This window comes from Magnolia sinica, chromosome 1, assembly GCF_029962835.1.
Source record: "Magnolia sinica isolate HGM2019 chromosome 1, MsV1, whole genome shotgun sequence".
Lineage (NCBI taxonomy): Eukaryota > Viridiplantae > Streptophyta > Magnoliopsida > Magnoliales > Magnoliaceae > Magnolia > Magnolia sinica.
In genome coordinates, this window is record NC_080573.1 from 135,915,483 (window position 1) to 135,928,358 (window position 12,876).

The window sequence follows — 12,876 nt, forward strand, 5'->3', positions numbered from 1 at the left end:
CTCAAATCACCTTCAAAGTAGCCTAATTAATTAAATGGACTTTATGTCATTCGTTTGTGGGGTCATCCACTGTGAGGCTATAAAAAAGTATTCACCTGATTGTTCTTGACATCTCTCCTGGATGGAATCATCGAGACCATATATCAAATCGGTTAGTTTGGAGCTACAAGTGGGCACATGTGATGTGTAAAGAACTTAGACAAAAATAAAAGTTTCCTAACTATTTTATAAAGCAGTAAGTTATACTAATTTAAAGTTGAGACGTTCTCACCGTTGATTTACGATCAAATCAAGGATATCAAACTTAACCATCATTCATCGAATATCCTTATAGCCGTGACTCCGATCGGCGATCGTCATCATTGAATTGATCACTTAATTGTATCAGTACATGTCTAAATTGAGAGACGAGCATAGCTTTGCATAGATCACTATTGAATGTTACCATTTCGTGATTTGGATCTATATAACTACCTCAAATGAACCCAAAAGCTAATATTTTCCTACCAATATATTATATAACCATTAATTTTTTATTATAGAGCAATTAAATCCCTAAATAAGTTCGGTTCTCTACCGGCACCCCTGGCCGCACGCAACAGCTCCCGTGCGTTGGACGCACTTCCGTCTAAGGAAAGGCGTTTTCCCAAAACGATTCCACCAGATAAAGGTTCTCATATGACACACGTGTGCGCGTATTAACTCTTCCACTTCTCCTCGCGCGAATCGTCTTGGCATTTTTTGTTTTTCTAGAAAACTATATAAATGCTCCGTGAGCCCGCTAGGGAGACGACACTTCCGCATTTCCCTCTCGTTTCTGCTGAATACAGAGAGAGAGAGAGCGAGAGAGAGAGAGAGAGAGAGAAGATGGAAAGCTCTTCGGCAATGGTGCCATTTCCATTGCTGACGACTCCGATCGAATCGAATTACAGAGCTTGCACCATCCCTTACAGATTCGATTCCGACAATCCGCGGAAGGCGACTCCCACCGAAATCTCCTGGATCAATCTCTTTTTGAATTCCGTGCCGTCTTTCAGGTCCCTCATTATCTCTTCCGGCTTCTCCATTTCTCCCTTTTCTATTGCTCTGTCTCTTCGATATTGCTATCTTCATTTGTAATTTTTCTAAGGTTATAAAAGAATTCCTTTTTTTGTTGCTTTTCCGGGGTTTTTGAGGCTATTAGGGTTTAATTCCTGCTGATATTTGGATCTTCTTTCCTTCTTGTTAATCTCTTTTCTAGGGTTTGTTTCTATTCTTTTATTGAAATTTCTGTTTCTAGGCTGTTGGGGCTTGTTTATTGATACATTTTATTCTAGAATCAAGTATAAAATAGGTGAATGTCATGTCATATTGGATAACATTAAGTCCTAAAGGCTTCATGAAATAGGGTTGTTGACGATTAAATACATGGCTCACTGATTAACCAAAGTTTTGTTGCAGGCAACGAGCAGAGAGTGATACGACAGTTGTTGATGCTCCTATTAAAGCTGAAAAGTTCGCTGAAAGGTACTTCAGTTTCCTCTTCCCTTGCTAGTTTTACTTGTGATGTATCATTGAGCTGATATGATGTGATAAATGCACTGTCATTTCGATTAATCAATTTTTATGAAATTGCATGGTTTATTTTAATATGATTATATAAATCACATATGCTGATGCAAAGTAGTAACTTGCTGGTTGGAACTCACCTTAGTCAATCTGGATCGGCCCAAACCTGGCCACAATTCGGAAGAACCTGTAAGGAGCCTTCCTTGGTTGGACATGTCCCTGGGTAGCTTTTGACTCATCTAAGTTGCTTTAACATGCTGTGTTCTGCTGTGTTTATTTTCTGCTTTAGAGGGGATTATGGTGGTTTAAAAATTAATAATTATGTATATTTTGTCAATGCTATATACAAATGTATTTATTTTAATTTTCTGTAGTTCGTAGGCCTTTTTTATGCACACTTGTAAATTTTCACGCGTTTCAAACACATGGCAATTTCTCATATTCACACATTTGGCAGATTTCACATTTTTGCACATATGGCAAATTTTGCATATTTTTGCACATGGTGAATCTCACATTTTCACATATTTTGCACGTGGCAAATTTCACAAATTTTCATTCGTGGCATGTTAAATATAAACAATCTCAAAAAATAGTATACCTCTCAAAAAAAGGAAAAAAATTCTCAAAAATAGTATCATATGTTACTCTTTTAATCATTGTTGTCAGAAGTCGTGAATTACAGAAGTCGTACAATTCATGATTCGGATCTTATGATGCTTATCATGTCTTGGTGAATTGTACACTCAAATCACAAATATTATAATAATAGTACGATTATCATACGGCAATTGGGGATTATGTAACTGGGTCAATATTTCTTAAAAACATCAAAACTTTCATTTTTTTTTTTCCCATTTCTTCTTGTTTTTTCTTTAACATTTTGCTTCTAGAAATGTAACAGGCCCTCCCTACGAAAAATTCCTCATTTTCATTTGAGAGAGAGGGAAGGAGGGAGAGAGGGAGGGAGGGACAAAAAGAACAAAATTGTTAAAGGGCTCTTGTCTGTTTTAAAGGTTAATTTCTTGAAAGATAAAAGAGAGAGAAGAATCCTTAATACCATGATATGTATACAGTGCGCATGTTCTCAGTTGGTAATATCATTATATGGATTGCTTCTCATTGTGGAGAATATCATTATATGGATTATTTTTCATTATGTTGACAATGTTAATATATGGATAATATCATTATATGGATTACTTTTCCTAGTGCACGTTGATGGGAAATGAATGATTGATGAGTTTTTAATTTTTATTCTGATTATTTCTATTTTCTTAAGATTTTATTTTTATTTTTCGATAAAATCAGAAGAGTATTATGATGTCCGATACAATTTGTGATTCAACACGATTTGAACCATATAACAGTTTGCTATATGATAGAGATTTGACAACATATGTCGTCATATGCAATACGAGACCTTTAAAAAAGTAATAAACAAATATATTGACGCAGGACGTGAATTTAAATATGATATGCAAGATTTCAGGCTTAGATCACACCAATTAAGAAACAATCACACAAATTCCACATCCCACATGAAAATCCAAACATTCAATTAAAGGGGAATCTATCCGGGTCCAAGCCGACACAGGCTAGGACTGGACCAATAAAATTATAAGCCAAACGATGTCAAAGGGAAATAAAATCAATTACTCATGCATAAAAATCAGTCCCTAATCCAAGGGATTCCCTAATTTCAATTCAAGGAACCCTAAGGTGATAAAAATGGGCAAATCAATTAGGGATCATGTAATATAGGGTTAGGATTCATGAAAAACAGCTATGAGAGGATAAAAGAGGATAAAAACCTGAGCCAAAAGATGATCCCACGTGTGGACAGCAACAATGGCCCAGACGGACGTGTGTGTGATCCCGGCCGCACGTGTGTGGGGCCCACTATTCAGAAAAAGGTCACCTTGGCCCTGGTCGGCCAGGGATGGACTCCAAAACCCTCAAATCTCAGCTCGATCCAATGTACGGTTTATGCGTGGTGCTCCGTCGAAGTTTCAACTCGCTTGCGGGCTGAAATCTGGAAACCTGCTGTAATGAAGAAATCTGATACAACAAAAGGACAAATTCGAAGTGCGGATGGTGGAGGAATATGGAAAAAAAAGATGATGAAAGATGGGGGTGAATTGGGATCGATGTGGCTTCGCACCACGGTAGTTAGCCCTTCGAAAAGGGAGGGCTTCACACCTACTTTTGAATTCTTCTACAACTCACGAAGAGAGCAGAAAAATAAAGCAGGAATTTTTTATTAACTTCAATGAATGAAAAGAACTACAAGGGGTGCCTATTTATAGGGAGAACCCTATACCCAAAAACTCGCACCATGTGCAATACCTATTGCTTGACGATGAAGTAAACTAAAATAAAAACCAAACAAGGAAATCTAAAGCGTTCACGATGTTCTAAATAATAACAATAAGCAAAACCTAAAATATAAAACCAATCCGACGAGTGGGCCACGATCATGAGATTCCATGGTGGGCTTTTCTTGACTATCGGGCCACTTTTCTGAACCAAAACTTGTCTTCTAGCTAGGAGTCCCTCCCTGGACGTCGTCATCGAGCCAGATCGATGGTGGGTTCCTCCTGCGTACGTATGTGCGTAGGAGTGGTGGTGTGCTGGCATGCGTGTGCACGATGTCCTCATCAACTCTCCCCGGCTGTGAAGATTTCGCCACTGGCGAAATAAAACTCCTGAACCGCTCTAGGATGTCGGGATCAAGTCTCTGAAGCTCCTCCCCAGTGAGCCACGCGCTGTCCGAAGTTGGGCGTGACTTCCATTTAACTAGGTATTTCTGAAACCCGCCATCCGACGTGGAAATTATCTCATGGTCCAGGATATCCTTTATTTCCTCTCTGGGTGTGTGAAGGCTAGGTATGAGAGGCAGAGGCTGGGATGAAAGGTCGGGAAGAGGCCATGGATCAAAGGGTAAGGTTGGGACATCAGGATGGGTGGGCGAAGGGCCGGACAAAGTATCAGTGGGTCCCTGAAAAGCAACTAGATCCTCCACATTAAATGTCGAACTAATTCCCATGAAAGGTGGAAGATCGATCTCATACGCATTGAGACCGTTTCGCTTTATAATTTTGAAGGGCCCAGCGCTACGCGCATGTAACTTACGAACGGCCCCTGGAGGGTACCGCTCGGGCCTGATACGGACCATCATAGAGTCCCCAATATTGAACTCTTTGAAACGTCTATGTAGGTCTGCAGAAAATTTGTAATGCTCATTACTAGTAGTGATCTTTCGCCTGATTTCTTGATGCAATGAATGTATGTGATGCGCAAAAGACTCTGCAGACTCTGATGGCCTATGGGACAATGACATGGGGATAAGATCAATAGGTTTCCTAGGCTTATAACCAGTAACGACTTCAAAAGGACTTAGACCTATGGACCTATTGACAGAACTATTGTATGCAAACTCGGCTATGGGTAGTACGACGTCCCATGTCCTGGTATGCTCCTCCACTAAACATCAAAGTAAACTCCCTAGGCTCCTATTAACCACCTCAGTCTGGCCATCGGTCTGAGGGTGGTAGGCAGAAGAAAACTGGAGCCTAGTATTCATGTGCTATAGTGTCTTCCAAAAGTAACTCATGAATCTCACGTCACGGTCAGACACTATGGTTTTTGGTAACCCATGCAGTTTGACAACCTCACTAAAGAATAGCTTGGCAACATGAGAGGCGTCGGAGGTCTTAGAACAAGGAATTAAGTGGGCCATTTTAGAGAAACGGTCCACGACAACGAATATGGAGTCATGCTTTCGAATAGTCTTGGGAAGTCCAAGCATGAAGTCCATACTGATGTCCTGCCAAGGGATGAATGAGACTGTCAAAGGCGTATATAATCCTGTATTCTGTTTCCTCTGCTTTGCCAGTTGATAAGTACGGCATTGCCCTATAATTTTAGCCACGTCCCGCTTGAGGCTTGGCCAATGAAATCTATCCTCCACTAGGGCAATGGTCTTGTCATGACCGAAATGACCTGCAACCCCCCCTGAATGTAACTCCCAGACAAGAAAATCGCGAAGAGAGGTGCGTGGTATGCACAAGCGGTCACTCCTAAACAAATATCCGTCCAAAATCAAATACTCACTGTTAGCTCCTGACGGACTCTCTAATAAAGACATACACAACTCCAAAATCTGGACACTCAGAATACTCTTTTTTGATGCGCTCAAGGCCCGTAACTTCAACGTTCATGGAGTTGAGTAATGCGACTCGACGACTCAACGCGTCGGCAGGCTTATTCTCTATACCGGCCTTGTGCTTAAGCACAAAAGTGTACTCTTGAAGGAATTGAACCCACTTAGCATGCCTGAGGCTTAATTTCTTTTGAGAGTTCAAGTATCTTAAGGCCTCGTGATCTGAGAACAAGACGAATTCTTGTGGTAATAGGTAATGTCGCCAATGGCGTAGTGATTGCACTACCGCGTAGAATTCCTTGTCATAGGTGGAATATCTTTGCTTTGCCTCATTCAGTTTCTTACTAAAAAGGGCGACAGGGTGCCCTTCCTGGCTAAGTACTCCTCCTATGCCGACTCCTGACGCGTCACATGCGACTTCAAAAGCTTTTGAAAAATCTGGAAGTCGCGTAACTGGAGCTTCGGTCATCTTGACCTTTATTTCCTTGAAGGCTTTCGAGGCGGCCTTTGTCCATTGAAACTCTCCCTTTTTATGCAGTCCGTGATGGGTGCCACAATGGAACTGAAGCCTCGAATGAACCTCCTATAAAAAGTGGCTAAGCCATGAAAGCTGCGCACCTCATGAATATTGCGGGGTTCAGGCTAATTAACGATGGCCTTGACCTTCTCGGGATCCGCCGATACGCCCTCAACTGACACAATAAAACTTAAGAAGATCACACTCCTAGACAAAAATGCGCACCTCTTTAGGTTGGCGTACAACTTCTCGGCCCTAAGGATCCCACAAACCTGCCTCAAATGGTTGAGGTGTTGCTCCTTAGTCATGCTATAAATCAAGATATCATCAAAGTATACGACCAGGAACTTCCCCATGAAGGGTCTCAACACTTGGGTCATCATATGCATGAAAGTGTTTGGGGCATTAGTTAACCCAAAAGGCATAACTAGCCACTCATATAGTCCATCCTTCGTCTTGAAGGCCGTCTTCCACTCATCACCAAGGCGTATACGGATTTGGTGATACCCACATTTGAGGTCGATTTTTGAGAAGATAGTAGCATTAGCCATCATATCTAGCATGTCATCAAGACGCGGTATGGGAAATCGATACTTGATTGTGATTTTGTTGATGACCCTACTATCAACACACATCCTTCATGTGCCATCCTTCTTAGGTGTAAGAAGGGCGGGCACGGCACACGGACTCATGCTCTCTCGAATGAAACCCTTCTCTAGGAGTTCGTCAATTTGCCTCTTCAACTCAGTGTGCTCCTTCGGGTTCATTCTGTAATGTGGGAGGTTTGGTAGAGTTGCCCCAGAGATTAAATCAATGGCATGCTGTATATCCCTCATAGGGGGAAGCTCATTCGGTACATCATCAGGAAAAACATCACGAAACTCATGTACTACCTGAATGGCCTCAGTGGGTAACTCTACGCTAGTCTCTGGTACACTCTCCCTAGCCACAAGGGCGTATATCATCGAGTCCGCCTCCGTCTCTCGCTCAAAGTCTTTCGCATTCAAAATATGGAGCAGTTTGGACTTGGACTTGGACTTCAACTCCACTTCTTTTGGGCCGCTCACACCACTCTGTGTGGTGAACTCTTTTCCAGTTGTATTCTTAGGTGGTAGAGGATTTAGCTTGACCTTCTTGCCCTCAAACCAGAATGTACACACATTTGAACGACTAAATATGGTAACATCCCTGTCATAGAGCCATGGCCTACCCAGAATGACATGGCCCACATCCATAGGAACAACATCACACCAAATTGTGTCTTTATAATATCCGAACTGAATAGGGACAAGACAGCGGTGCGAGACTGGAATGGATGTTTCATCAACCCAGGAGACTCTATAGGGCTGAGGATGGGCTTCCAGCTTCAAGCCCAAACGACTCATAGTGCTAGTCGATGCCACATTGATACAACTACCACTATCCACGATCATCTTACAGCTCTTTTTCCCACATTTTACATAAGTGTAGAAGATCGTGTTGCGGTGCCAGTCATCAGTGTTCTTAGCTTGAGCCAGGGCGCAACGTACAATTGCGAGGGTCAAAGACTCTTGTGCTCCCTCTTCCTCATCACTAGGGGTTCCGACTAGTTCATATTCCTCCTCCTCACTATCACTCTCTGGGGGCACTATTTCTACTTGCCCATCAATAAGGAGTACTTTGGTGCCCTCTTGTTGAAGTGATAAAGTCCCTTGATATACATTGATACACCACACTCTGACAGCTTAAGCTTTTGGAGTAAATGGTTGTTTGACATGGTATCAGAGCGGAAGGTCCTACGTTCGAATCTCGAGAGCAGCAAATATGTCTTGCTAATATATTATTCTCCCACGGGGGGTTAGGAAAATCAGGTCCGGCCCAGGGACCGGGAAATTAAGCCCGGCCTATTTATGGTGTGAGTGTCCCTCCACCTTCGTCGATATGTTCCCGTGCGGTGTTCCCACCTCGCACGTGCGGGGGGGTGTTGAAGTGATAAAGTCCCTTGATATACATTGATACACCACACTCTGACAGCTTAAGCTTTTGGAGTAAATGGTTGTTTGACACCTCTCTCATGCCACACTGGTGAGCAAAGTGACCAAACCCCTGACACCTAAAACACCTAGTGGCCCCACTTCCACGTGAACTAGACCCGACAATCTTTTTACCCTTATCATCCTTAGGTCTGGGCTTAACATTAGGGAAATGTTTGTTTTGGAATCCCGTGTTAGGTCTAGGCCCAGAGGGGTTGGCCTTAGTACCGGATTTGCGAAAGTCAAACCGCCTTCCCACAGATGCTTTAAGGTATTGCTCGACATCTAACACTACTTGGTACAACTGTTCGATAGTGTCTATGTCTTTGGGGAGCAATTCTCTCCCAATGTCAGGACGGAGGCCCATTTTAAAACGAGTAAGGGTGAGTATGGGGTCTTCATTAACCTCACAGCGGGTCGAGTACTCTTCGAATTTCTCAATATAGTCAGCAACACTCATGGAACTCTGTCGAAGAGACTGCCACTCCTCAATCAACCGCATGCGATAAGAGAAAGGGAGGTACTTCTCTTTCTGCGTTTCTTTCATTTCTCCCCAATGGATTATTGGAAGTTCCCTCGCTCTTTCTTTTTTTCGCTTAACCGTCGCCCAAAACCTCTTTGCTTGACCCACAAGCTTCATCTTGGCGAATCAGACTCGTCGAGCATCCGACATATCATACCACTCAAAATAGTGGTCCATATCCGCCAACCAATCTAAAAAAGCTTTAGGGTCCAAGTGGCCATCAAAAGTAGGGGCATCTACCCTAACTCCCTTGAGGAGTTGTGCATCTGGTTCATATTGATCATGATGTCCCTCACGGGGTGGGTGCACAGGTACGCGCCCATGACCAGCTCCTTGGCCGCCTCCATTCCTTGGTCTAACCTCCTGACCAACTGCCTGAGATTGGGCATCCTCCCCAGTGGTGGGGTTTGCCCTGAAGGAGGCCTCTATTTCTTCGAGGCGTTTATCTATGTGTTGTTCCAAATGCTTATTTAAGGACTCAACTTGTTGGGCTAACTTGGCCACTGTTTCTTGTAGTTGCTCCATGTTTAGTGTGGGGTGTAAACCGAAACCGCGACCTGTACGTGTGGGCATACATTGACTTGCTCAACCTAAGGACCTGCTATGATAACTATATGCGTCTAAAAACTAAATGACCCTACGAGACTCTATATGAAGGAGACTACACACTGTTACTAAAATTCAGCTATATATGATGGACTGAATGCATGAATGACTCAAACAAACTAAACTCTAAATATGTGGTGGATTCCCCTACAGGAACCCTAGGCTTTGATACCAAATTTGACGCAGGACGTGAATTTAAATATGATATGCAAGATTTCAGGCTTAGATCACACCAATTAAGAAACAATCACACAAATTCCACATCCCACAAGAAAATCCAAACATTCAATTAAAGGGGAATCTATGCGGGTCCAAGCCGACACAGGCTAGGACTGGACCAATAAAATTATAAGCCAAACGATGTTAAAGGGAAATAAAATCAACTACTCATGCATAAAAATTAGTCCCTAATCCAAGGAATTCCCTAATTTCAATTTAAGGAACCCTAAGGTGATAAAAATGGGCAAATCAATTAGGGATCATGTAATATAGGGTTAGGATTCATGAAAAACAGCTATGAGAGGATAAAAGAGGATAAAAACCTGAGCCAAAAGATGATCCCACGTGTGGACAGCAACAATGGCCCAGACGGACATGCGTGAGATCCCGGCCGCACGTATGTGGGGCCCACTATTCAGAAAAAGGCCACTTTGGCCCTGGTCGAGCAAGGATGGTCTCCAAAACCTCCAAATCTCAGCTCGATCCGATGTACGGTTTGTGCGTGGTGCTCCGCCGAAGTTTCAACTCGCCTGCGGGCCGAAATCTGGAAACCTGTTGTAATGAAGAAATTTGATGCAACAAAAGGACAAATTCGAAGTACGGATGGTGGGGGAAGATGGAAAAAAAGATGATGAAAGATGGGGGTGAATTGGGATCGATGTGGCTTCGCACCACGGTAGTTAGCCCTTCGAAAAGGGAGGGCTTCGCACCCACTTTTGAATTCTTCCACAACTCACGAAGAGAGCAGAAAAATAAAGCAGGAATTTTTTATTAACTTCAATGAATGAAAAGAACTACAAGGGGTGCCTATTTATAGGGAGAACCCTATACCCAAAAACTCGCACCATGTGCGACACCTATTACTTGGCGATGAAGTAAACTAAAATAAAAACCAAACAAGGAAATCTAAAGCGTTCACGATGTTCTAAATAATAATAATAAGCAAAACCTAAAATATAAAACCAATCCGACGAGTGGGCCACGATCATGAGATCCCATGGTGGGATTTTCTTGACTATCGGGCCACTTTTCTGAACCAAAACTTGTCTTCTAGCTAGGAGGCCCTCCTTGGACGTCGTCATCGAGCCAGATCGATGGTGGGGTCCTCCTTCTGCGTACGTACGTGCGTAGGGGTGGTGGTGTGCGGGCGTGCGTGTGCACAATGTCCTCATCATATATAGATTAAAATTTTGCAATATGACCATTAGACACTATAGTACCATGTGGTAAAATGCAAATGTATTTTGCATGTGAAACGGTAAATATTGTTCTAGCAATCACAAATTGCTACTGTTGTTAATAACTCTTGCTATTGCTACTATTGCTACAATTGAGGTTCTTTGGGAGGGAGGCTATGGAGGAATGTTTAGCTGCATAGATATAACAATCTAGATGTGAGAAGAATTCTAGGGATGTTGCTAGGATTTTGTGTTTAAAGAAAATGGGTGTTTTTAAAATTAAACTGTAGGAGAGGAAATGCTGAAAGATTTTATTTATTATTATTTTGAATGGCCAAAAGATTTTATTTATCAATCAGGAAGTGGTTGGGGAAAAAGGGGGGGCTTGGGATGAGAAGGTTAGAAAAGACTTGAGCTTGAGCTTGAATTTAGCTTTGTTTATAACTTCTATGGGCTTGCGCTAACCTGAACCTAGCGAAAGTTGGGCCCTTTCATATTATAACTAATGTTTTTCGCATCGTTATCGCGTAGTGTATCGCACCATTGGGATATAGATAAATATCGGTTATCGCATGGGATATATTAGTTGTATCGTGTAATGTATTGCTGTTGTTGGGAAACATGGGGAACCATTGGAAAATTGGTTGAATTTTTCAATGAAACTGCAAGGATTGTTAAAAAGACATAAAAATCAAAACATTACAAAAAACAAGTTCACATAATAAGTTTCCTTTGTATAAGATCCTAATCTATGAGCTGTCTGATTGAATTAATGCAAGTATATCAAAGTCTATTCATATAATTTAGAAGTGTATGCAAACACAAGCAATACATTCAAAAGCAAAAGTAGAAAAGTAGAAATATACCTATGAATAATGTGTGTGGCTGTGGCTTAGACCCACATAGAGCGGTGCTGTGGCTCAAAATCATCATCTCCATCCCGATAGTGTTGGGCATAATATTGCTGCTCTGCAACCAAACAATACTATGCCTAGGTCATAGTAGAATGATACCAATGAAGATATTATCTAATATAATGCTAGTACTCATCCTCTCCGATTTGAGAAGTGAAGATACTCTTTAATATAATATTGGTACTCATCTTTCTTTATTTGGGAAATTTCAGGGAAATTTTGATTTTTGATTTTTTTTTTTTTTCATTTTTCTACAAATCGGCCCATCTTTCCCCAATGCCCAAAATTAGAGTGTATGCGATGATGATGCATCAAATGCTTCTGAATACTTTGAAATGGCATCCAATTGATTGCTCATTGAAGTGTAATTTTGAATTTTTTTTTTTTATACATTTGTGCTTATTTTTAATTAATTTTTTTTCTAAAAAATTCCCAAATTACCAAGAATCATGAGATTAGATTACATACGTGTTTGATTTTGTGTTTGGACATAAAGATTACAACTGATTTGTAAGAAATTAAGAAATTTTGATTTTTTCTTATTTTCTATAACTCAGCTCATCTCTTCCAAATCTCAAAATCGAAGCTCTAAATCCATGATTTTTCATGCAAAACATGAATAATCATGGATTTATAACCATTTAACACTGATTTATAGAAAAAATGGATCGAAAATTGAAAATGCTCACCGGATCGAATATGTGGGATATATCGACACTACTTGTGCGTTTCGTATCGCACATGTGGGATACAAGTTATATAGAGGGATATGTCGGCCAATATCGTCGATACTGGAAACACTGATTATAACTAAGTTGGTTTGCAAACCAAGCTTTGACTTTATAACTAGTGCAAACCAATTCTCAGTAGTCCACTTGCCAACTTGAAAACCCATCACGAATACACTCACTCATGGGCAAATTTAGCTCAAAGCAGACCATCACATTCATGGGTTCTGCTAGGGGTGAGACACCACCTTAGGGCTCACACAATACCTTTGCTTCAAATTGCTATTCCCTTGTGGGCCTTGGTGATGGATGGACATTTTCACACTGGGCTCGAGTGGGGTAGCCCATGGGATGCGGGAACACACTCGGGGTGGGTGACCCATGTGATTTGGGGCCCACGGGGGAGGTCTCGTGTTCGAGACTCCTCACCAGGGGTGATTAATGCGCATTTCACACCGGGCTCAAG

General features: G+C 41.7%; 1 protein-coding gene across 2 annotated transcripts in view; it reads left to right on the forward strand.

Moving 5' to 3' along the window:
* The first annotated feature begins 834 nt into the window (after nt 1-834).
* The window catches only part of LOC131219401 (damage-control phosphatase At2g17340-like), a 31,676-nt gene continuing 19,634 nt past the window's right edge, over nt 835-12,876 (forward strand). For both annotated transcript variants that reach the window (XM_058214520.1, XM_058214528.1), the window contains exons 1-2: nt 835-1,037; nt 1,441-1,506. In XM_058214520.1, the coding sequence (XP_058070503.1) occupies nt 868-1,037; nt 1,441-1,506 (236 nt within the window). In that variant the 5' untranslated portion in view covers nt 835-867. The remainder of the gene's footprint in view (nt 1,038-1,440; nt 1,507-12,876) is intronic.